At 31.7% G+C, this 26184-nt stretch overlaps 1 protein-coding gene across 1 annotated transcript in view; it reads left to right on the top strand.

The window, feature by feature from the left end:
• The window catches only part of LOC143226523 (spectrin beta chain, non-erythrocytic 5-like), a 179633-nt gene that overhangs the window by 115345 nt on the left and 38104 nt on the right, over positions 1-26184 (top strand). The window contains 15 exon segments of the mRNA XM_076457571.1: positions 1137-1400; positions 5491-5621; positions 8745-8931; positions 9816-10016; positions 11360-11476; positions 12787-12900; positions 13421-13603; positions 14843-14988; positions 20576-20801; positions 21213-21392; positions 21717-21920; positions 22369-22518; positions 23085-23189; positions 24355-24449; positions 24813-24903. Of these exon segments, the coding sequence (XP_076313686.1) occupies positions 1137-1400; positions 5491-5621; positions 8745-8931; positions 9816-10016; positions 11360-11476; positions 12787-12900; positions 13421-13603; positions 14843-14988; positions 20576-20801; positions 21213-21392; positions 21717-21920; positions 22369-22518; positions 23085-23189; positions 24355-24449; positions 24813-24903 (2394 nt within the window).

The raw sequence follows: 26184 nt of genomic DNA, 5'->3' as shown, positions 1-26184 counted from the left end.
AAAACTAAAACCTAAACACCCTGTAACTATCCATCTAGCTAACATATTTCTTGGTGAGAAATAATTTTAAAGTGGCAGAGACAAAGCAGCAACAATTCTAAGAGCTTTTTGACTAGTTCTTTGTAATTTTTTGTGGCAATTCCAAAATAACAGATAAGAGGACACACTTCAAAAAGTTCTCTTTCCATTGGTTACAAACATCTAGCTCAACTAAGTACAGTTGCCTGAAAAATTGCAACTATGTTTGAATGTGGGCATGGCATCTGTCATTTTATGTTTTTTGAGGAAATATGTAATGAAGGATGTATTGTTGATGAACATTTTTATAAATAATAGAGCAGATACTTCTTATACCTTTTAATGTGTAGCTAGAGGCAAAACAACTGTTTCTTATATTAATGATAACTTTAAGTGTTTCTTTAATTCACTTGCTGATTTTATGGTTGTGGAAGGAACCACAATATGAGATGGATCTATGATCAGTTGTGTTCCTGTTTTATGAGAAATGCCAAATCTTTTCAGCTCATGTGGTGAGCATGTCTTAGTTGTTAGCATGCAAATCCATGACTCTGTCTCTGTTGTTCACATTTTATTGCCACAAAATCATCCCATGATCTTTGGGTCCATGGGTGTGCTATAAGAATATTGAACAAATTCAACTATTCAGTTAAAGTAGTCCAAGAGCTATCATTGAATATGATAACATGCATATAATCCCTGAAACTAAGCTAGTCATCAAATAATTTGAGATAGAAAGCACAGATAGTCCTTGTTCAGCTTTACAAGATTATTCCAAATGAACATTTTTTGGTTTGGATGGCTGGTAGAATTGGAGTAAATTGTTGTAATAAAGTGTTCTGTAATTGTTTTTTTAGGGAATTAAGTCTGAGTTTATAAATAACACCAACTCCTGTGTTTTCTAGTAGTTGTATGTAAAGATTACTTATTTAATTTCTACACATGCTACATTTGACAGGTGTAACAGTTTTGAGTTTTTATTATCTCAAACATGTTGATAATTAATGGTTGAATTTTTTGTGAAGATGACCACTTTTGTGTCTTTTTTTCTTGTCTTAAATATGTAAAAACTAACAGCTGAATTTTTTTTGAGGAAGACTTGTATGATTGTTTTCTAGAGTGGAAGAGACCTCATTAGTGATGGAAATTTTGCTGCTAATGAAGTTAAAGAGATTCTTCAGAGGCTGAAATGTGAGTGGGAGGAACTGTGTGTTCAAGCAAAAGACAAAGGTCATAAATTGCAACAGGCAGTTGATCAGCATACTTATAATCACACACTAGAAGGAGCATGCTCTAAACTGGATGAACTAGAGAATGCTTTGGCATCCACTGACTATGGAAGTGATTTGCGAAGTGTAAAGGAGCTACAGAAGAAACACCTAGTGAGTTTTTTTTCAATTAATTAAATTTGTTAAAAAACAGCACTTTAAGAATGTTTTTAACTATTTCATGATTATGTGGTAAATCATTACAGATTACAATATATTAGTTGTAATAAAGAAAAAATATCTTTAAAGTTATGGTTTAAATGTTGAAAGTTGGTGTGTAGCAAAAAAAAAATCAGTAGCACCTAAGTTTTGTAATAAAAACTGCATAAACTGCAAGTATTTTTTCTTACTTTCCACTTACTTTGTCCAATTTTCATTTGAAATCAGAGATGTGTAAAAGTAACATTTCACATTTGGTTTTTGTGTTCCAGATATATCTTAATTTATCGTTTGCACATTGATACTTATGTTTCAACATCTTATATATATCCTACATAAATGTAATTAACCACTTTAATATATTTCTGTCAAGAAATAAACTGACATTTTTAGTATTCTGCTAATACTATGTATCATGTATAATATTCAAGGGATTAATATAGGATACATCATGGCCTCTTTACAGCTACTCTATCCTATACACTAACTAATATGGGCAAGTGTTAATGTCAGTACTTTTTTTTGAAATTTCCAAACATCAATCACTCTGAATTAATGTTTAGAATTGGAGGAATTTGATTAAAACAGTAAACATCATAGTAAGTAGTAACTTTTAATTATACTTTCTTTGAAAACTGCATACACACACACACATCTATAGTTTTCTTTTCTTTTTTTTAAGTCCTTGATTTGAGATTACTCCACTTCATTTTTCATTTGCAAATTATTAGAACCCCATCATGGATATCCTAGTTAATCTTCAAAATCTTTTACAAATCTGAAGTAAACTTTTATACTGTATTCAAAGTATTTTGTATTTGTGTGTATTGCTTGTTACTGTAAAAAAATTAAACAAATAATTCAAATAGTATCTTTTAAGGATGTATTGTTAACATGTTTTTTTGGTAATAACATTAGTATAGGTTGAACCCTTTTTAGTACATTTTACTTGTTATCCATAAGACTGTACCCCATGAAAAATGTGGCATTTCATATGAATAACTTTGTAGAGCTTTAATAAATTCTTTTAAAAATATTATTTCTTACCTTCTTAGAAATTTATTACAAAGAGGCTTAAGATTTTTGGTTATTGTAATTGGCTTATGTCAGGGGTTCCCAACCGGTGTGTGGCGATCCCCCAAGGGGTCACAAAGCCTTGGCAGGGGAGTTGCATAGCCTTGTTAAAAGTAGCTTGGGATAACATTAATTTTATTTCATCAATTACATTTTCATGCTCTTACATTTTTTTGTTTCGGTGCAAAGCAAAACATGTGCTACGTTAGTTCAATGTCATTAGGTGATATTATGGGTGTATGTATGCGTGCCTGTGAGTGACTGTGTATGTGTCTGCAACTGTATGTATGTGTATGTGTCTGCAATTGTATGTATGTGTGTACTAGTGATTAGCGAGTATGTGAGTGCACGCGCATGTACGTATGCTTGTGTGTCTGTTTAGCTGTGATTAAGTGTGTGTGCTTGCTGTCGACACGTGAGTCACATGTCCGTTGCTGATTGATGGATGACGAATCGTGCGACTGGCCACGCTCCCTTCCCTCCCAATACTTACCCCATCATTATTCCACCTGCACCCCCCACAAGTAGTCAGTGTAAGATCTACAGTTGCCAAAGCATTCATTATTCAACATTTTTATTTTATTTTAACAAGGAGATAAGTAAGCAGTAGAGGTGAGTTGTGTCCATGGCTAAACGGTGCAGATACTCAGAATGCTACCTCAACATTGGCTTCACCACTGTGCTCGCCAACGACAGCATCGAGAAACCACAGTGTGTTTTGTGCCATGCTGTCCTGAGTGCAGAGTCAATGAAACCATCAAAACTCAAGCGTCATCTCGAGACGAAACATCCAGAACACGCAAAGAAGGGTTTGGATTTCTTCAAACTGCATGAACGGTGTCTTAAAAGCCAAAGAATCGATAGAAGTGGGTCGTTTCAGCAGTAGTGTGCAGCCGTAGTGGAAGCTTCATATGAGATTGCATTCGAAATTGCTAAACAAAAAGCCTCACACAATTGGAGAAACACTTCTTAAACCCTGCATGATGAAAGCAGTAAATCTTATTCTTGGAGAAGCCAGTGCAAAGAAGATGCAGCAAGTATCCCTGTCAAATAATACTATACAAAGGCTCATTTCTAAAATGTCTATGGATGTGAAGGAACAGGTTTCGACTGAAATCAAGGGTTCCCCTTTGTTCTCCTTTCAGCTCAACGAGTCAACAGATGTAAGTTCATGTTCTCAGTTGCTTGTCTTCGTGAGATACATTAATTCAGGTGACATCAAAGATGAATTCTTATTCTTCAGTGCACTTGAAACCACAACAAAAGCTGATGATGTCATGGAAAAAGTTTCAACTTTTTTTTCAAGACGAAGATCTTCAATGGGAAAACGTGTGTGGTGTTTGTACGGATGGGGCACCGGCTATGCTGGGATGGAAATCAGGATTCCAGTCGAGAGTGAAGAAGCTAGCACCTCAAGCAAAGGGCATCCACTACGTGATTCACCGATATGCTCTCGCCAGTAAGACTCTCCCTGCCTCTCTGTAGGAAGTGCTTGAATCTGTAATCAAAATTGTAAATTATGTGAAGACTCAAGCACCTAACACTCGCCTATTCAAAAAACTATGCAAAGACATGAATGCTGACCACAAAGTCCTTCTCTTCTACACAGCAGTACGTTGGTTGTCAAAAGGAAACGTTATTAATCGTGTCTTTGAAATGAAAGATGAAATAAAACTATTCCTGGAGACTCAAGAAAGGAAAGATCTTGTAGCTCACTTCGAAGATGAAGCATGGAATAAAAGGGTTGCGTACCTAGCTGACATTTTTGACCAGCTGAACAAGCTCAATTTGAAACTTCAAGGAAGGGAAACACATGTTCTCCTTTTTGAAGATAGTCTTCAGACCTTTGTTTCCAAACTGCAGAACTGGCGTAGAAAAACCAATCTTGGAAACATCGCTATGTTTGAAACACTTTGTGGAGGTCACAAGTGATGAGGTCACAACACTCAGGGATGAGTCTCAGATCCAACTGGATCAGTTCCTCAAGGATGAGATTATCGAACATCTTCAGTCTCTAGAAAAGGAAGTCGAGCGTTACTTCCCTGAGCTATCACAGGAACAGGAGGCCCTGGTAAGGAACCCATTTTGTACTGAACTTGATGTATCCAGCATCCCAGATGATATACAAGATGAATTTCTGGATCTAAGGAACAACTCTTCAGCTCGTGATCTCTTCAAGGTGAAATCCGTGACTCAGTTCTGGTGCGCTATGTATCAGTCATACTCCAAAGTCAGCATGATAGCTTTACGTGTCCTTGTTCCATTTGCTTCTACCTACTTGTGTGAGGCAGGATTTTCCACTCTTGTCAATATAAAAACAAAGAATAGGAACAGATTGGATGTTGGAGATGACATGAGACTGGCTCTAACAAACGCTCGGCCACGAATTTCACAGCTTGCTGCTGAAAGGCAACATCAGGCATCTCACTAGCTGGGTTGGATAGCTGTTCAAACCTATGTTAATATTATTTTAAGAAATATATGTTCTTTTTGTGAATTCAGATTGGACCAAGGTGATTTAATTTGCTAATAAATAATTACAGAATTTTTAAATATTTTTATTAGATGTTTCTTTCCCTCTCCTTCACAGAAAATAAAATAAAAATTAAGTTGCTGATAGTAAGCCCTAAGTAGGGGGTCACTTAGCCAAAAGGTTGGGAACCCCTGGCTTATATGTATGAACTACTGGTTCTCATCTTAGAGTTCATGAAAACATTGTGACACTACAGTTTATAGACAATAATATTGTCTGTCAAGATTTTTTTAAAAATCAGGTGGTCTGTGAACTAAAAATGTTTAAACATTGCTGGTATAGACCAACAAATGTACTCAATAAATGTCTCAAAGCTTGAAACACTTGATGAAATGTTATAAAAATTGATAAAGTGGCATAGCAGAAAACACACACACACACAAACTTTATTTCATTAGTAACATTATGAAAAAGTTCAACTTGTTAAATTATTCTCAGCTCATAGAAAGTGAAATGGATATATGGGAAGAAAGGTTAGAGCATGTAGTCTCCATTGGACAAGATATGGTAAAAGAAGGCCATTTTGATGGACCAAACATTCAAAGAGCAGCAAAGGGCATTGGTGAAAGGTAAGCTTTCTGTCTTATCTTTAGCTTTATTGTGACTAATTGTTTGTTGGAATAACTGATCATTGGTGAAAGGTAAACCATTTACTACTTATTTACTGAGTTGCATTAGTTTGGTGGTAAAATATCTCATTATTTTAAAAATTTTAATATATTATGTACCTGTTCAATACATGGTAAAGACATGGTGGGCAGAACCTGTTTAGATGTTGTTTGGCATAAATTTGTCATGTTTGCTTTGTTTCTTTAGTAGTTTTCTCTCTTACTAATCAACGTTTTCTTACTTGTACTGTTTCTGAACTATTTGTAGTTTTATGTTAGATTTTATTTCATAACTGGTGTTAGCAGTGTTCAGTGATAAGTTAAGGTGGCTTGATGTTGTAAACATGCCATGTTTTGATTTGATTGTTAACTAATATCTCATATTTCTGATTTAATCTGTAATAATGTTGAAAGCACTTACTGTAAATATGTATACATGTGTGTGTGTGTATATAAAAGAATATTCCAATTTGACTGGGACTTTAATGTGAGGCTTCCATGTGAGAGTCAGGTGCTGTAACCATTGAGCCACTTTGACATCCAATCTCTGAAATTCATCGTTAACAATTATTAATGTAAAATATACTTGTTTTTCATAATATTCATATATCTTTCTCTAAACATGATTGCTTAACAATATTAATAATAATAAAAAATAAAATTCATTACTGTACCTGTATTTATACCAGAGAGTCCCCAACTGGTACATCAGTAAGTTTATGGATTTATAATGCTAATATCAAGGGTTTGATTCCCCTCGATGGACTCGGCAGATAGTTCGAAGTGGCTTTGCTATAAGGAAAACACACATTTATACCAGAGACTTCTACTTGAGGTTCAAGTGCTTCAACTAGTGAGGCAATTTGAACATTACCAAGTGTTACCAACAAACTGAGAGTTACTAACAAACAGTGGATTTTTTGAGCCACTATTCTTGAAATTTGTTGTTTCTTGCTAAATGGTTTTAATTGACTGAACATTAGTAAAGAGGGAGCCATTGTTAATAAACATTATTTATTCTTACAGTAAGTTTATTTGGAAAGGCTGATATTATCGACTTTTATATATATAAATTAAGATGAAAATTGTAAAAAAAATTTCTAGGTTAGAAATAAACTTGTCCTCATTTTGTAATTTTAGGTTAAATGTAAAATTACTACAATTATTTAAAAAGTATGTGAAAATGTTTAAAGAAAGATGTCAAACGAAAAGAAGTTTTCTACCAGATACCTTTCATTCAACTGTAATGTTTTCAAGACATAAGTATTTTTCAGTGTTCGAAATTGACCTGGGTTACCAATATATTTGCAGAATGTATGTTTAAATAACATTTTACAAAAGGCTCAGTACTTTCATTTATAGCCTGAAATATGTCAAGTTTAACTTCTTTGAATGTCTGGCAAAAACCTTCAATAAGTTCCTATTATTTCAGCAAAGCCACTTTTAATTTGTCATAGTTCATGGCATCTTTTGATGTCATGCCTGCATTTATTTGTAGGCCTTTTTTGTGAGAAGCAGACTGAAATAGGCTGCTCAGTCACCTTTGTCCCAGTTCTGACTTTAGGAAAATCTTTATCTCTCCAGGAAAGCATCCATGTCATCTTTTTATTTATTATATTTGCACATGTGTCACTGAGGTTTTCTAGACATTCTATAGCCTCAGTATCAATAGAATTACAAACACAACATTTTATTGCCTTTACATCAATGCATTACAAACACAAGATAAATAAATTAATAATACATTCACTATATTGTCTTTGATATCTAAAAATGTGTGTTAATATCATAATTATTTATCAATTTAAGTTATGTCTTAGATGATTAATTTGTGTAGATGTTAACTGAGGTATACGTAATATTCACTGTTTTGTTGCTTATTTTTATCTTCATTTCATTGTAAAATAAGCACTTATGTTGTGTATTGTGAAAACTGTAGTCAGAAGTTAAACTTTTATCACCAGTAAGTTTCTAGTTTGATAGAAATTAGTCTATAATGCTTTTAAAATTATGTTATCAAAGTGTTAAGTGTTATCAAAAAGCATGATTATAGCATACTGCAAATAGTCATTATTTACTGTTATTATGTAAATAAAATTTACACAAATAGCCCATTTTGTAGTTTGTGTGTAAAAACAAACTTTTTATATTGTAGCATACATCTAAGAACTTTTTTTATAATTTAGAACTGGCAACTTGTAGAATCTATAATATAAAAGGGTGTGTTTGTATGTGTGACTGTCATAGCTTCAAGAGGAAAGAACCTAAAAAGAAAACCTGAAATTTTGCACTAATATTAAGTGTACCCTGAGGGTGCATATCTAGGTATTATAATTTATCTAAACCATGTGCATGGATTAGATCTCCATCTTTTTATGGGAAAACTACATAGAAAAGGAATGTGGTCACAACAACTCCAAGAGGAAAGAACATGAGTGAAATTTTGCATCCATACTAAGTGTATCCTTAGAGTGTGCACCTGGGTATTATTACTTATCCATGTGTGTGCACACATGAGTATGCACATCTTTTTATGAGGCAAATCTGTGAAAACCACATAGAAAAAAAAGTGGTTTATTGTATTACAAATAGAAATCAGAGACAGGCAGACATGCAATACCTGCATTTCGGTAAAAGTGCATTTTAACAATGGTTTTATGTCATGGTGCTAAGCAACCAAAATTATGCAAATTATTCTTTTATGCTAAAATTGGTTCAGAATACATGCACTATCAATCTAATAACCCAAATGAAGCTGGGTACTTTTGCTAGTATGTAATATCTGTTGTTGGTTTACTTTGTAACAAATACAACTGCTAGAAAGGTCCATTTTAATCAGACTTTACACAATGTAAACATGATTTAAAAGTTTTAAATTATAAGTTAACTTTTGTAGACTTTTACTTTTTACATTATTTATGTGTAAATGAATTTTATGATAAATCAGTAACCAAGATTTTAGTGATTTTAAATTAAAGAAATATGCTTTGTCATTAAGCATATTTCAGGTTAAAGAATGTCTTGTGTCATTGTAGAATAATAATTCTAATAAGTAAATATTTTGCTTTTTTAATAATGTATTAGATTCAGAAAATTAAAGATTCCTGCGAATAGAAGACGTCAGCATCTTGAAGAATCGTTGAAGTTACACCAGTTTAATTTTGATGTTGATACTGAGTTACAGTGGATCAAAGAACACGTTCCTGCAGCAGCATCACAAGATATTGGTCAAAACTTAATAAATGCTCAGAATTTATATAAAAAACATGAGGTGAATAAGCACATACTGATGTAACTTGGAAACTTATTGTGCATGAAACTACATGCACTATACAGGGTGAGCCAAAAGTAGGTGGACAGTAAAAAAACATTTATTTAGAGATCACGTATACGTACAACTATATGTAATAAGACAATTATACTAATGAAAATAAAATGTTATTTATTAACATAAATGCTCAAATTGTTTTCCTTCCTAAAAGAGATTTCCAATACTCTTTTAACACCCATATTCTTTTATCTGTATTTAAAGTATTTGACATTATGGGTTCTATTAACAATCTAAAAAAAAAACAAAACAGATTAAATTAAAACAAATGTAATTATAAAATTGTATTATATAACAAATAATATAGTTGCAACATAGTTATAATATACAATTGCATTAATATAACCGATACATAAACCTATTCCAAATGCTGTCCACCTACTTTTGGCTCACCCTATATATATATATATATGTTTTATGATTTTACCAAACTTAATGATTGTTAAATTTTATGCAATTTTAAAAATATAATATTTTTAACACATCCACTTGATAAAATTGTATGTTTCTGAAGGGAAATACAATATGCTGTTTAAGTAGCTGATTTTGTTTATGTCTAGTGAATATTGATATTAATTTGTTAAGCATTTTGCCTAAAGCAAATATGTTACAAAAATTAGTTTCTAAATTAGTGTTTCCATTTTTAAATGTAATAACTTCAGTGGCATATTTTCTGAACTTTAAAATAAATGTAAAATTGAGTATAAAAAGAGAAAATAAGTTTACAACTCTTAAAATATATATATATAACTTACTAACTCATATAAATTTATCACAAATTATTAGTTTTGTAAATTAAAATTACTAGCTACATCTTGACATTTTAGAAACTGGAGCAAGAAATTGGTGGACATCAGCCTGTGATAGAAAAGACATTGAATATTGGTCAAGCTCTGATTAATCAGAAGCATTTTGCATCACCATCAATTAAGTCTAAATCAAAGGAGTTGCAAGACAGTTGGAAAGAGTTGCTCTCACTTGCTGCAAAAAGAAAGGAGATACTGGAGATGTCACTAAAAACTCAACAGGTGAGGTGAAAGAAATTGATTGTTGAATTGTGTTTTAAGTGTTATTGTAACAGTTTTAACTCCTTCAACCTGAATGGATGCTGACTGCATCTGGGTGAAAATTCTGATTTATCCATCAGATGATGAAACCAGCTGTTCAGCAGGGAGAGGTTTTAGGCTATTTATTCACCAGCACTTTGTGAAGGTATCCCTGTTGCTGAAGAGAAAAACAAAACTAAGTAAATTGAAATTTTATAAGGTGTGATAATTATTAGGAAGACATAATAATTCTGGCAGAATTTGCAGAAAATTTGGGTTTACAGTTTTATGTTGGTGTTTGTAATTGTCAGAAATAGAATATATATATCATTATTTTAAGAGTTGCAGAATAGGAGTGCATTGTTCATTATGAGTTGTTAATCGTTGTGTTTGAATATTCTAAATTGTTGCTATTAAAATGTAGCCATAAATTTTATTAACCAGCCTAAAGTTCAGTGTTTTGTTGCCCTTGTTTCAAAAGATATTGAAATTAGTTTAAGATTGGCACAAATTATTAAATTTATTATGAAGACTTTGAAACATTATTTTCATATATCCTTCATCTCCTGTTTTAGAATAAATATAAAGTAATTATTCTTATAGTTATTATAAATCACAATAATGGATAAAACTGATAAGTGCAAAGAAAAATTAATAATTTTTTCTATTAATTCAATAAATATTCATCTTGAATATCTTACAAGTACCTGACTAAATTATTAACTAATGCATTACGTGTTGGTCATTTGATTATCCTGTTTAAGTCATTTGTATTAGAAGGTGGTTTGTTCCTAATAATCTGAGGAAAGCATTAGTGCAAACTTCTATGTTTTTGTGCATTCTCCAGTGAGATAGTAGTAAGTTTACAGATTTACTACCATAAAGTCCATTGTCTGGTTCCTTGCAGTAGACAGCAGATAGCCCATCATAGCTTTGTTTAAAAAAAAAACACACAAGCATAATGTTTTTGTGCTGTTTTTTGTGACAGAAAAAGTTTTGTTACTGAAATGGTTCAACATATTTTAGACGTTAGCATGTCAAGCTGATCACTTTAACTGTTTTATTATGGAAACTGTATCCCATAATAAACACTGTACACCTTCTTTTTTATTAGAGGATTTTAAGAAGTACTGTACCTAAAAAAGTAAAAATGTTTTGTGTTATTCAAGCATACAACAACAACAAAAAAAGTTGATCAACACATTTTTGTTTCTTGATATGGTATATTATATTGATCCTGGATTTAAAGTGTTATAATTCATCATATCAAACATAAATTGTTTTGTATTTGGCTTTTATCTTTACTTTTTAATGTTTTTTCTCAGTTTTACTTTGATGCTAATGAAGTGGAAACTTGGATGTCTGAAAAGAATGATCTCCTTACCAGCACAGACTATGGAAAAGATGAAGATGTAGCAATAAAACTATTAACCAAACACAAGGTTAGTTTTGTTCAGGAATGGATTTCTGTGTAAAAGATAAATCAGGTTTCATTAGTATAAAGAATCCAAAATCTGTAATGAAGTAAATATATTAACATTTAACAATTAAATGTGGTCTTATTATTCCGAAACAAATACTTGATTAAATAAATTATCTTCATTAATTAAGTGGAGTTTTATAATTTAAAACATCTCAAAATGTTTCACTGATTAGTTTTACCTCTTCTTACTCTTTAATGCAGCCAGCTGTTTTATCTAAAATATCTGTTAATGAATAAGTTATTATTTGTATGAATCAAGCTTTCAGTTAAACAGTTGGCCATGAATCAGAGTCAAGTTATTAAGGTGTAAGTCACATTTATATTGTAGTTCTTAGGATGAACAGAGTAGTACTCAGCTAATGGTTGATCAGTATAGTGCTTAATCAATGGCTGATCAGTGTAGTGCTCAACTAATGTTTGATTACTGTCATTCTCAGCCAATGCTTGATCAGAGTAGAAGTCAATGGTTTATCAGAGGAGAGTGCTCAACTAATTGTCGATCGTTGCAGTGCTAAAGAAATGATTGATCAGGGTAGTGATCATTGCACTAATGAAGAGAAATTTATGGAGTATTTGATTGTATTACATTTAGTGTTTGATTCAAGAACTGCCATAAAATCTAAATGTAATTATTAGAATTGTTTGTAGATGTATATCACAGCTGACTTTCTATGTAAATTAATTATCTGAGCAGTCAAAAATGTTTGCTGAAGAATAAATGTTAGATTAAAACTTTAAGCCAGTAAGCCAAGAGGTGGAGTGTAGCTGTTTTGTGGATTGATAAATCAGGGAATGAATTTTAAGCAAGATCTGAAAATAGAGATAATTTTATTCTAAATTATTTGACAAAAATAAAAGCTTCAGCATAACTTGGAAATTATTTTATTAATAAAAGGATGTATGTGACAACTATACATTGATTACTAAAAAAGTTAGTTTTCTGTTAGTTGCTCATTGTTAAGTAATATGTTTGACTTTGTTAGATTTTATATGTATAAACACACACACAGGTGGTGAAGTAATGGTTTGCATTTTCATATGGGGTGTTTGAAACTATAAGGCTGTTTACTTAAATTATACAGATTTTTTTTTACCACAGAATTTATACAAATTTTATAAATTCTGTAGTAGGTAATATTTTCAAAGTTGTATTTCATTTAGGTATCATATATTTTGATCTTTGATAAAGCCATGTATAAAATGCACTAAATATATTTGTAGAAATATGTTTATGTTTGCTTTGTTTTTTAAATGGGTTTGATATTCTAGGCCTTGGAACTTGAACTAGATACGTATAGTGGATTATTAAAAGAGATGGTCTGTCAAGCCCAGAGGATGATTGGTGATGAACATCCAGATCACAAGATTATCAACAAAAGAATAGTACGTTAAAAAAGTCACTAGATATTAATACAACCAAAATGAAGTTTTTATACAGCTGTCTTTTTGCTTTTGAGAAAGAAATAAAGTTTTTAGAATTGAATTATCTATTTTTTTTTCCAACCCTCTGTTTACAGGTGTGTAATTGGAAATTCTTGCAAATATCAGAACATTATATCCTGATGCATTATGTGTATAATGACATTTGAATTATTTAAGTTTTATGAGTTCATTAGAGAAGTGTTTTTTATTTAATTTATATTTTGGTTTTCTATGTTTTATTTGAGATAACTTATATATTTTTATTTGTTGATTTCAAATCGTAACAATTTATTAATTTGATACATTTATTGCTTTTGTGATTCAGCTAAGCCTTTACTTGTGTTTGCTGATGGTAACATTTGTTTCATTTCAAGTTATACTTACTTAACAATAAATTTATTGACGTTGTTGTATACATAGAAACTAAATCTTTATCATTAGAATCACATCTTAAAACTGAAATGCATTTACAATATTATAGCAACTGATCACACAACAAATGAAAGATTTGCAGAAGAGGGCAAATGTTAGGAGACAAAAATTAATTGAATCAAAGAATCGCCATGAGTACTTTCGAGAGAGTGAGGACTTAGAAAAGTGGATTGACAAGCAAATGCAAACAGCATTGTCTGAAGAATATGGGCAGGACTATGAGCACATTTTGGTAAGGATAAAGAATAATAAACTAAATTTATTGCTGTCTCTTTTTCAGATTGCTTTTAATGAAACAAAAACTAATTTCAAACCTTCAAAGGTTGTTGCAAGAGAGATCATATGTTGTTGGTTTTTATAACTATTATTAATTGGATTCTCAGGAATTATGCAGAGGGTGGTTAGTATTTCTGATTTGGATTCAAAAAAGCTAAGATCTGAATGTGAAAACATTAAAGCTCTGTCTTTGATACCATTGTAAAAGTTACCAATCATTGTTACAAGTAATACATGTTTTACTAAAAAGTAAAACTTGTAAATTAAAGATAGCCCTAGTAGTAGAATTCAAATTCCAAAACAAACAAACAAACTAACTAAAAGTAAAACTTGTAAATGGTACGTGACTTAAAGGATTATGTGATTAGTGCCTTCCTGACTGAAAGTTATTTCTAAATTAGTAGAAAAGATTTAATACAATAAATAACAATCATCAAGCATATAGTTGAATTTATTGCTAACATTTACTTATATTTAGATGCTTTAAAACTATGGTGAATAATCAAACTGTTTCAACATTTGTGTGAATGTTTTCCTCTCTTCTGACATACTTAAGTTTGAAAAAAGTAACCAGTTTTTGTAGAAGGTTATTAAAGAGAATTGTTAAAAGTTGGCACATGAAAACATACTGTAGATAGCAGTTATTTTTCACCTTGAGATTCTCTTTAAAGTTCAGTGACCCAACATAACACCAGTGCTTGTGTGTTCGTTTTTATATACTGTTAGCAACAATGTTACTTCACAGTCACTTATAATAGCCTTCATGTCATATTTAAATCATATATGTAAAAACAAGTAACCCTAGAAATTTAATTAAAAACCACATTTCTACACCCATACATTCTTCTATTTCTTCTGTTGTGCATGGAAATATACCTTCATTATAATATCATTCAATAAACCATCTGTAGGTCATAATTTAGTGTTCTGTTTGTCTTATAGTATACTGTTAGGTGTGGAGGTAAATCAGGCTTTGACAGATTCAATTTTATTGTGAGAGTATAAATCATCATACATCTAAATACTTTTTGGAATAAACCTTTACGATCCTTAAGTGTTTTCAAGTTCTATTTACCATGATTTACACTCATCGTTTTGATGGTACTATTTTTGTCTACTGCAAAATATCTCTAGTAACAGTTCATATTTAAACAATAAGCATGAAAAGTATTAAAATGTATAAAATTGACTGTAGGTTCTGCTTAGCAAATTCAATGATTACAAGCACAGAGTGGAAGCCGGGTCAGAGAGATTCAATCAGTGTGAAGTACTGGCTAAGAAATTAATTGCAGTGGAAAGTCCTTATTCAGAAGAAGTTCAGAGTAGACAAGAACAGCTTAGGTAAGTGTGCTCTTGGTGTTGGCCCAACTTGGATTTTTTAAACCTGTTTTTTCACAATGCAGCACATAATCTGCATTTAATACATTATCCACACACACACATAAAATCAGTATAAAATTAATACAATGTAGTTTTTTATATGCTGCATCCTGTTGCTTTCATCAATATTTCATGTCTACTTCATGATATTGCTTTCATTGATCATTTGTGTTAACTTGCGCTGTTGTTTCTTTTTTTGTGTGTGTCCACTGTGCACTATTGCTTTGATTGTTGTTTTGTACCCACTGTGCACTATTGCTTTGATTGTTGTTTTGTACCCACTGTGCGCTATTGCTTTGATTGTTCTTTTGTGTCCACTGTGAGCTGTTGCTTTGATTGTTCTTTTGTGTCCACTGTGAGCTGTTGCTTTGATCGTTCTTTTGTGTCCACTGCACTCTGTTCCTTTGATCGTTCTCTTGTGTCCACTGCCCTTGCCCTGTTGTTTTGAATGTTCTTTTGTTTGTAACAACCAAGAATCAGTGTTTGCAACACACTATGAATTATTGTAGGTGATTTTAGAAACTGTTCATTCCTTAACGAAGTGCTAATCATTTATATGAGCAGTCAGTATCCGTCTATGTGTTTGAAGTGGAAGATATGCTTGCAAAATGCAGAATTCTGAGCAAATACAAGGTCTATGTTGGTGGAATTATGGTTCTTTTTAGAGAATATAAACTCATTCTTTAGTTCAGTGTTAAAGTTACAATAAATATCTCCAGTAAATTAACAAACACCAAAAAGAATTGTACTTTATATATGAATTTTTTCATTATTGCTGTAACCAGTTAAATAAAATTTTAAATTTCAATTTCAGTTATATTTCTTACATCTAATGAAGCCAAAAAGCTACTGTTGAGCAATTGGATCATATAAAAATGTGTTTTTTTTCAGAAACTCCTACTTTAGCCTCATTCTAATGAAAGTTTTTTCTTTGCCCATCAAAGCATTGGTATTAATTCTACCTTGTTTGTTTCACTATATTGCTCTTAGCAGTTTTCAACCTTGTGACCAATGTCAATGCACCTTCAATATCAGATCCATATAAAAGCTCCCTGTTATTCTTTCTTATTTGCTTTTTCTCAAAGTAAAAAATTATGAAAACAGAGTTACATCAACATGGAGTTGCTTGGTGCCCCTCCTCTATCACCTCACAAATCTAACGTTACATGGGCATTGGGAGCAGAAAACATATAGCTTCTTATATGCAAAGAGTTAGTCTGACATGTGATATGATGCTTTTCCTCCTGTTGGTTCTGTAGCTGAGTTTGCAGGAGATCAGAAGTTCACTAATGAGAATTTAGATTATTTTTCATCCATTTTCTTTGATCAGTCAGCAACTTTGGTTTTTCAGTGGAGGAGTCGAGGCTTGTTAGGGTCTCATCTTGTCAAGTTTGATGTATCTCAATGTCCCTGGCAGCTTGATTGTATTACTCACTGGAGGAAATTCTCCAGGCTGATATGTGGACAACACTTAATACCTTTACGTATATATTGTACTATTTGCATGTTTTAGAAGTCTGTTCCTCAGAAAGATTTTTACTATTTTTGTGGATATTCTACATGCCTTGACTCAGTTGTGACAAAGGCAAGTGCTTCATTTCTTTTGTATTATTATATTTTTTTACAGGAATCTTCTTGTAAATTCTCAGTTAGATCTTGCTAAGTGGTGAGTGTTGCTTGGTCAGATGTGTTTTTACAAATTTGCACTAACTGTCAGTAGACTAACAACTAAATTTCTGACAACAACAACAACACTGAAGTAGTATGTCCCATAAGATCATCTTGGCATTTTCCAGATGGTGAATACTTATTCTATATCAAATATAATGTACAATATTGGATTTCCATTCATGGACTATTATGAGTAAAGCATAAAGGGATTTTGACTATTGTTACTAATCCCTGAATTGAAGAAATTAAGGTTGGTTTACTTTTCAAAATAAAGACTGTGGCTCTTCTATTGTGCTGTCTCTGAAACATTGTTTCTCAGAACTCCCTAAGATGAATCCCCACCTTTTTTCCAGAGGAGTAAGGGTGACTTTACCATTCTGTTTCTAGTCACTGGAGTAGTAGACAGAGGTCTATCCCTTCTAAGTGATATTTATACTCAAGTAGAAGAAGGCAAAGCTAGATACCCTTCTATCCTTAATCCTAGATGTTTCTCTGAAATCTTGGATGGGGAACTGGTCTAGCCCATGTGGGAGCTTCCTCATAATTACAGTCCACTCTAGTTGTGTAAAAATGGCCTTGTATTTTAGTCATTCTCTTAATTTCCATGATCATGTGAGAGGGGCTTTAACTCTGTGTAATTCTGCATTTAGAGAGTCACATCCATAAGCCATTGGTTGAAATTCATTTGTTCCACATCCTTCTTCAAGTGATTCAAGTAATTTCAAGTGCAGGAGGTGTTGCATTGCCTCTCATAGTGAGGAGTTAGGATTTCAGTTCATAATCCCAGGCTGGATGATTTCTGTTTTCTTCTGATTGAGTGAGGCATGAATTGGCTCTGTAATTTAGAGTTCAGTTTATTGCATTTTGTGCTTCTTCAGATTGGAGGACAGACTTGACCATTTTGGTCTTGCTTGCTTTCCTTTTGCTTTCCAGGTGGTTAGGCTTGCAATATTATATGTGCAAAAACAGCTCGTTTGGGTTGAGAAAATATTTTACATTGAAGAGCGAACAACGTTTCGACCTTCTTCGGTCATCGTCAGGTTCACAAAGAGAGAAAGAGGTAACTGACCGGAAGCTGACTACATGTTTGGAAGGGGTTGTGTAACAGAGTGTCGGAATGCAGAGGGTGGTGTTAGATGTTTTAATATATAATTTTATATTAATTTTATTTTATTATATTTAATATAGGTATAAAGGCATTCCTTTATATTGGTTTATTTTGGGTTTAAGTTGTTGTATAAATAAGGCTTCTTTAATTTTGTGTTTGTTTATATTTGTTTCTTTATTTAGTATTTGAGTGTTTTCTACGGTTATGTTGTGTTTATTTGACTTGCAGTGTTCAAAAACGTGTAAAGGTGACTTTTTATGTTCTTTGAATCTGGTTTCCATTTTTCTACTTGTTTCTCCAATATAGAAGTCGTGGCAGTTATCACATTGTATTTTATAAATAATGTTGGTGTGGTGTTTCTCAGTGTAGTTTTTACATAGTATAGACTTTAGTTTTGTGCCTCGTTTTTGAATAATTTTGGTATTAACTGGAATATTATATTTTGTTACTAGTTTTTGCCAAATGTTGGTTATTTTTCTACTGATGTCAGAAATATATTATGTGCAGCAGTATATGGTTTCATGATTTTTTGATTCGTGAGATATATTTACTTTTGTTGGTTGATTTTGCTTTCTGTTTGGGTGTCTGCAAATAATATTTTCTATGGTTTGTAGAGGAAACTTATTGATGTTGATGAAGTATTGTTTTATTTTGTCTCATTCATCATTAATTTTATCTGATGAACATAGTTTTATGGCTGTGTTTATTTGATTTCTTAGTATGTTGAGTTTTTGTTTTATTTCATGTGCTGCATCCCAAGGAATGTATAGTCTAGTATGGGTGATTTTTTGGTGGATTTCTGTTTTAAATTGTGTATCAGTTCTTGTAATTTTGAGGTTAAGAAATAATACATGATTACTTTCTTCGTGTTCACATGTGAAGTTGATGTTGGGATGTATAGCGTTAATGTGATTGAAAATATTAAGTATGTGTTCTGTAGATGTGAATCCCACAACCATGTCATCTACATATCTGTACCAGTATAGTGGTGGATGTAATGCTGTGTTAATTGCTTGTGTTTCAACTTGTGTCATAAAAATATTGGCTAGAACTGGTGATACTGGGTTGCCCATGCTTAGGCCATTTTTTCAGAGCATCAGTACCTCTTTAACACAAGAAGGAAGTCGTTATTAATTTACACACCCCAGTGGCTTGTTTGTTTCTCAGTATTTAAACTAAATTTCCTGTTTACATCATTTCATTAAGTCTGATCTATCTAAATATGACAAACACTTGACAGCTTCAGACTTGTGTTTTATAATTGAATTTAAAAGTATCACCATCTAACGATCTTACCAAATGGATAAGTCATAAATTGTTTGTTTATTAAAATCTTCTGTTGATTGTCATCATGCTGTTTTCTGAAGATAAATGTTCGTTTTACTGCTGGCTGTAGAAAAATGGAAACCAGATTCAAAGAACATAAAAAGTCACCTTCACACGTTTTCGAACACTGCAAGTCAAATAAACACAACATAACCATAGAAAACACTCAAATACTAAATAAAGAAACAAACATAAACAAGCGCAGAATCAAAGAAGCCTTACTTATACAACAACTTAAACCCAAAATAAACCAATGTAAAGGAACGCCTTTATACCTATATTAAATATAATAAAATAAATAATATAAAATTATATATTCAAACATCTGACACTGCCCTCTACATTCTGACACTCCCTTCCACAACCCCTTTCAAACATGTGGTCAGTTACCTCTTTCTTTCTTTGTGAACCTGACAATGACCGAAGAAGGTTGAAACGTTGTTCTCTCTTCTACATAAAATATTTTCTCAACCCAAACGAGCCGTTTTTACATATATATTTCTCTACAAGTGGGTTTTCTCAACATCACTTGCAACATTATGTAATTTTCAGGTTGAGTGTTTGGGCCTGTAATTCTGAGTTTTGGTTGTTGCATTTTGCATTTTTTCAGGTTGGAGTGAGGGTTTGTTCACTTAGGTGTTGCTTTCCTTCTCTTTGTAATTCTGATGGCTAGATACACATTGTCCTGTAACCTTCAGGTTGGGTTCACTTCATATTGTATTCCTGTTATACAGTTATATTATATTGCAGTTCTCACATTCTAGCTACCATACCTTAGATCTAGCTTTGCATCTACAGCCCGGTAATTCCAATGATGAGACATGGCACCTTGTCTGTGTAGTTGGGACCTGCATAAATCTTGTGGTAATAAGCCAGTTCGCCTTTACTGTCCACATTCAGGTTTCACTTCATCTGGACAAAGAGCATACCTGTTCGAGACACCCACTACTGTGTTTTATATCTTAATTTTTCACATCAGTTTTTTTCTATGCAGATGCTTTCTGGTCGATGTGGGATTCTAGCTAAAGCAGTAGGGGAGATTTGGTTTGGAAGTTTTTACAATTTCGTATACTGAAAATGTATTTTCAGTAATACTTACCTCCTTTCACACTATCCTGACTTTCTTCCTCACAGTAGCCAGTGTTTGGGTCTGATAATCTTGCCAGTCTCATAAAAGTGAATGAGAAATAACAACAGGGATCTTGTATGTGAATTGGGTATAAAGGGCACATTGTTGTAGGTGGAGAGAATCTCAAGACTAAAATCACTAATGGCAAGATAGTGGAGTCTAAAGATTGAAGCAAGCAAGGTAGAATTTGTACCAATGCTTAGATGGGCAAACCAAAAAATAATTTTTCTTTGAGGTAAAGCTATTGTATGAGAAGTGGTAAATACATTTTAAGTGCAAAGTTCATTTATCTGATCAGATTGGATTTTATGTAGAAATGCTTGGGAAGTCCTCTGGGATACTATAGATGTCAGAGAGCAAAAACTGAAAGCAGCAAGTGAACTGCATCGCTTCAATCATGATGTTGCTGATGCCTTGTCTCGTATTCATGAAAAATATGAGAGTATTCCAAAGGATGTTGGTCGGGATCTGAAAGCAGTGCAGAATTCAAAGAAGAAACATGAGGGATTTGAAAATGATGTTGCAGCTCTTGAAGGACAAGTAAGCTTGAAAATCAAAAATTTGATTGGTTTTCTATGTTGGTTACATGCATGTTATTCTACACCTGATTGTGTGATTTATGTTTCTATTTATCTAAATTTACACAACTGAGTAAATGTATGCTTCAATTTTTCTAAAAAAAAATATCTAATTTTGTAAAACAATTTTTCATGCAAAACTGCAGTATGATTAGGTAGAAATTGTATTTTTGTAAAAAGACATGTATTACTTTTATAGAGGAAACAGATATAATTAAAAACAGTCTCTTCTCTTTTTCATCATTTTTTATCTTCACAGAAATAGGTAGAACAGTATACAGCAGAAATTTTATTAATTTCTACAAGTTTCCTTGAGATCATACTGTTGAAGATTTGTGTCACTAATTTTATTTTCATATATTTTTTCAACAAGATTCAAGTTCTTCTAAATGATAGTGCTCACTTGCAAGCCAAGTACCCTGGTGGTAATGCTGAACACATTATACAACAACAGGATGTTTTACTAGATAACTGGGATGCTCTAAAAGAAAGGATGATGGACCACTCTCACTTCATAGAAAATGCATTTCTCCTTCAAAAATTTTTAGCAACAGTAAGCTATTTAAAGTAAACAAGTCTTATGCTGTTACAATGTACAATATATTTTTAAGGTGACTTTATTTTTTTATTTATTGAAAAAATCAGTGGTAAAGAAGACAAAAACAAAAATATAATGTTTTTAGAGTTATGATAGTCTTTTATGTTTTTTGGATACTTTTCTTATCAATATATATCTTTAGAAATCATTTCTTTATCCCTTTTTTAGTACTTTTGAAATTAAATATTTGTGTGAAAAAACATTTTGTAAACTGTGATTTTGTACTAAGTTTTCTTGTGTTTTTTTCCAATATGAGTTTACACCTTGTTCTCTTTTAAGGCAAGAGACTTAGAAACTTGGGCACAGGGACTCTGTGCAGCTTTTCAGGCTGAGGTGAAAGTTAGCAATGCCTCAGGAGCTCAGCTTCTCGCCTCAGAACACGAGCAGCTGTGTGCCGAGATTGAAGCTCGTGAGCACACTTTCTGTTCTATCATAGAAGATGGACATCAGTTAGTAAAACAGAAACATTACGCCAGTGATGAGGTTTGTAGGATGATTTTTATCTCTGGAAAAATATTTCAGTTGATAGTTCAAGTTAATAATTTGAATAATTTACTGGGATAATTTTAGAACTTTAAAGTTACATGTGCATAACTATTATTTTACTGTGCTCAATGTAATGAAAGTTTGTAAAATACATAGGAAGTATGAGTTGTCAAATAGAACCCAGTTTTTCATAAGGAAATGCCACAACAAAAGTACTTGAGGGAACTTAAAAATAATCTGAGTTTTGGAAATGGAGAGTGGAAGCAAAATTGAGACATACTTTTGAAGTTATGGGCTCAGTATGTTAAATAAACATGGGAATTTAAAAACTTGATTATTTTGTGATGTGGAAGTAAATTATTAATTTTTTGGGAAAAGAAAAAAATGCTTTGAGTTTTTCTATTTGAATTCTTTGTAAATTCTTTTTTTTATATTAACTTTTCAGATTCAGGAAAAGTTGCATCAGTTAAAAGAAGTTAGAGAACAGCTTCTCACTGGATATGAGAAGAAAAAAATATTCTTGTATCAGCTGCTTGACCTTTATATTCTTCTCAGAGATGCAGAACAACTTGACACCCTTTGTGGGCAGCAAGAGGTAACAATTATTTATACACTAGAGCTATCAATCAGTGGCACTGTTTGTAGTTCAATGCTTTTTTTTATTAGAATAACAGCAAGTAAAGAAATTTTCTGAACATACACTTCATAACTACAAAGTATGTTATTTTAATGTTGGAAGGGTTCAATTAACAGTTACAATTAAAAGACATTCATAATTCTAAAGTGTAGATTGTTTCTGAATTGTTACTGTTCCTAGGAATACATTTTAAATTATCTGTAATTGAAGGATTTGTTTGATGAATTAGAATAATTTTAGTTTTTCTGCCAAAGATAGTTGTGTTAAAGTTAGAAACTATTAATGAGCCATTAGATTTAATACGAGTGTTAAAGTGTGATGTCTAATTGTTTTTGTACTGTTCACAAATTATCTAGCACTATTCTATAAAGTATGAGAGTTTAATATGAATGTTAAAAAAATTTAGATTCAAAACAAATTTTCAAAGTTATAATTTTGTAAAAATTACTTTACATCAAATCAATTCGTAATTAATGATTTCTAAAAAACAAGTTTCTATTAACAAGCAATAATATTTCTTACAGGCCTATCTGGCAGGAAGTGATTTTGGGACAACAGTAGAAGAAGTGAATTGTCAAGTGAAGAAACATGATGCCTTTGAGAAGGTTTTAATAGCCCAGGATGAAAAGGTAATAGGAATTTTAAAAAATTATATTTACTCAACTAAATGTCAGACTTTGGTTTGCTCTCTGATCCTCATGTTTACCTAACTGAACATCAAATCTTGGTTTGCTCTCTGATCTTCCCTTTACTCAACTGAATGTTAAACCTTGGTTTTGTTCTCTGATTGTCCCTTTACGTAACTGAATGTCAAACCTCTGTATTGCTCTCTAATACTCACTTTACTCAATCAAATGTTAAATCTTAATCAGTGATGTTGAGAAAACCCATTTGTAGAGAAATATATGTGTAAAAATGGCTCATTTGGGTTGGGAAAATTTTTTACGTAGAGGAGTGAACAACATTTCGACATTCTTTGGTCACGTTTGAAATGTTGTTTACTCCTCTACGTAAAAAATTTTCCCAACCCAAACGAGCCATTTTTACATATAAATGTTAAACCTTGTTCATGCTCTTTGATCAGTACTTTACCAAACTGAATGTTAAACTTTGGTATCACTCTCTAATTCTCTCTTCACTTAACTGAATGTTAAACCTGATTTCACTTTCTAATCCTTCCTTTACTCAACTGAATGTCAGTCTATAATTTTTTTTTTACCTTCCCTTTACTCTGCAGTTTCTGCACCCATTAGACATCTCCACTAATTATGAATAATTGGTCCTTCAGATTTATTTTTGGTTCACTGATGATGAAGTATGAACTTTTCTGATCAGAGTGATGTGCACTGCACATGATTTTGTAGCTTACTTAATGCACATTACTTATTTGCATTGTGTCTGTATAAAACTTAAATTTATTGAAACTTATTGTATACTTAGGCTTTAAAGTGAATTTTTCAAAAGAAGTATACACTATTATGGTTAGAAAAATATACAGGTTGTTACTTATTTTAACAGTATTAATGAAAAAACTTTCCAATATTCAATTTAGACAGTAAAGTGATGTAACTCAGGCCTAATATAGGCCAAACTTTAGTGAATAAAATTTCAAATTTATTCCCAAAGAGGATGACAGATTGTAAATTGTGAATAATTGTATTTCATTAAGCTGAAAAGACTAATGAAGTAGCCTCATAATCTAATGTGTTGGAGATATTGCATTTTTTTTAGTGTTAAGACAGTATTCTTAAAAACGTAATCACTGTTAATATATGTAATAATATTGTTTAACAGGTGGCAGCACTTCAGATGGCAGGAGAAAAACTTCTTCAGCAGAATCACTTTGAGAGTAGAACAATACGAAATAGAATTAATGAAGTGATGAAGAGGTATACAAATAAAATCATGTTTAATATCCTTTTCTGGTATATATATGTTTGTATATAAGTAATTATAAAAAAAAAAAATGTTAAACTCTTATCAAACAATTTTAGAAAAAAAGGTATGTTGTCTTAAGTTATAAGGTTATTTTGTGCAATGTGAATGGAAAATATATTTTCACATCCACTTTGATTAATCTTTCAATATTTGATATATCTATGTTATAAAACAGTGCCTCTTTTAAGAGAGCATTCCCAGCCTTTCTGTTATATTTAATATATATGATGGTATCTCAGGTTAAATTGAATACGAAGAACTCTTACTTGCCCTTTCAAAAAGATCAAGTTTTTTTTTATTGTTTGTTTTTTTAGGAGAGCAAAAGTAAAAGAAATTGGCCAAGTAAGAAAGCAGAAGCTAGGAGATGCTCTGTTACTTGCTACTTTTAGACGAGATGCTGCAGAGGTAGATGAATATGAAATAAAAATCAGTTTATAGTGTTGTGGGCTTTATCTTAACACTTTGTTTTTATCCAAAGCTTATTGTAATATTTTCATTTTTTGTACATTTCCTGATCATGTCCTAAGAAAAGATTTTTCTAATAGTTACATTTTCAAAACCTTTGTATTTCCATAATAAGAATCAATAATGGATACACACCATGCTGTAACTTCTTATCATATGCTGAGAAAAGATTTCTAAGAGCTGAATTTTCCAAATCATCATATTTTTATTGTAATAAAATCTATAATTGCTGGACATCATGTCAAATGTCCTACTTTTAGAACTGTTACTTGTTTATTACTATTAAAAGTAACACTAAAATTAAGCTTACCTTTAAAAAAGGTAAAACATTATGTAAGCACGTCTTTTGTGCCTTATTACTGTTATTTCCCATGTTTAGCTCTGTTGATATGGGCTTGGTCACTGTGAATGACTGTAACCTCTTTGTATTATTTTAATTTTATGGATTTAATGCACCTAGCTTTCAATATACTATGTGTTCCTTCATAAAATTTGGCAGTCTTCCAGTTAACATTATAAGTTTTATTTACAAAAAAACTTGTACTTCTGGTGAAATATTTTTAATAAACCAGAAGTATGGATTTGTTCATGAACATATTGAGTATTTGTTTTGAATAGATTTATTGTTAACTTCTAGTATAGAAGTGGTTGATAAGGTGGAAATTGTGGAACACAAAAGTACAAGTGATCATTGCTGTATTAGGTTTGATGTTTTTCTGTATATGAAAATCAAGAATAATGATATTTTGATTCTAAATTAAAAAATAAAATTTTTGAGGAAATGCAGCAAGAATTATCTGTTGTGAATTGGGCAGCTGAGTTATTGAAGACACTGAGCGAATATGGAAAAAATTTGAAGAATTTTTCAGTATTCAAAACAAATATATTCCTTACAGAAAGAAAAGGGTAGCTGTAAATAAATCAGGTTGGCTCACAAAGGGTATAAGTGATTAAAATTAAAGAAAAACACCACAAGTTTAAGAAAGTTAAGTTTAATGTTGTTATAGAAGACTTAAAAGGTTACAGAAGATTAAGAAATTTGGTCAAATGGGAAATTAGGATATCCAAAAGGATGTATGAAAAAATATGAGTGAAAATATAAAAATTAACGTTAAGGATTTCTTTAAATACACTAAAAGTAAACAATATGTTAGTATGAGATATGACCCTCGAGGGATAATGAAGGAAGGCTTGTATCTGATAATTATAAATGACTAGTTA

The sequence above is a fragment of the Tachypleus tridentatus genome, chromosome 9 (assembly GCF_004210375.1).
Source record: "Tachypleus tridentatus isolate NWPU-2018 chromosome 9, ASM421037v1, whole genome shotgun sequence".
Classification (NCBI taxonomy): domain Eukaryota; kingdom Metazoa; phylum Arthropoda; class Merostomata; order Xiphosura; family Limulidae; genus Tachypleus; species Tachypleus tridentatus.
This window is presented reverse-complemented; position numbering and strand designations above follow the sequence as displayed.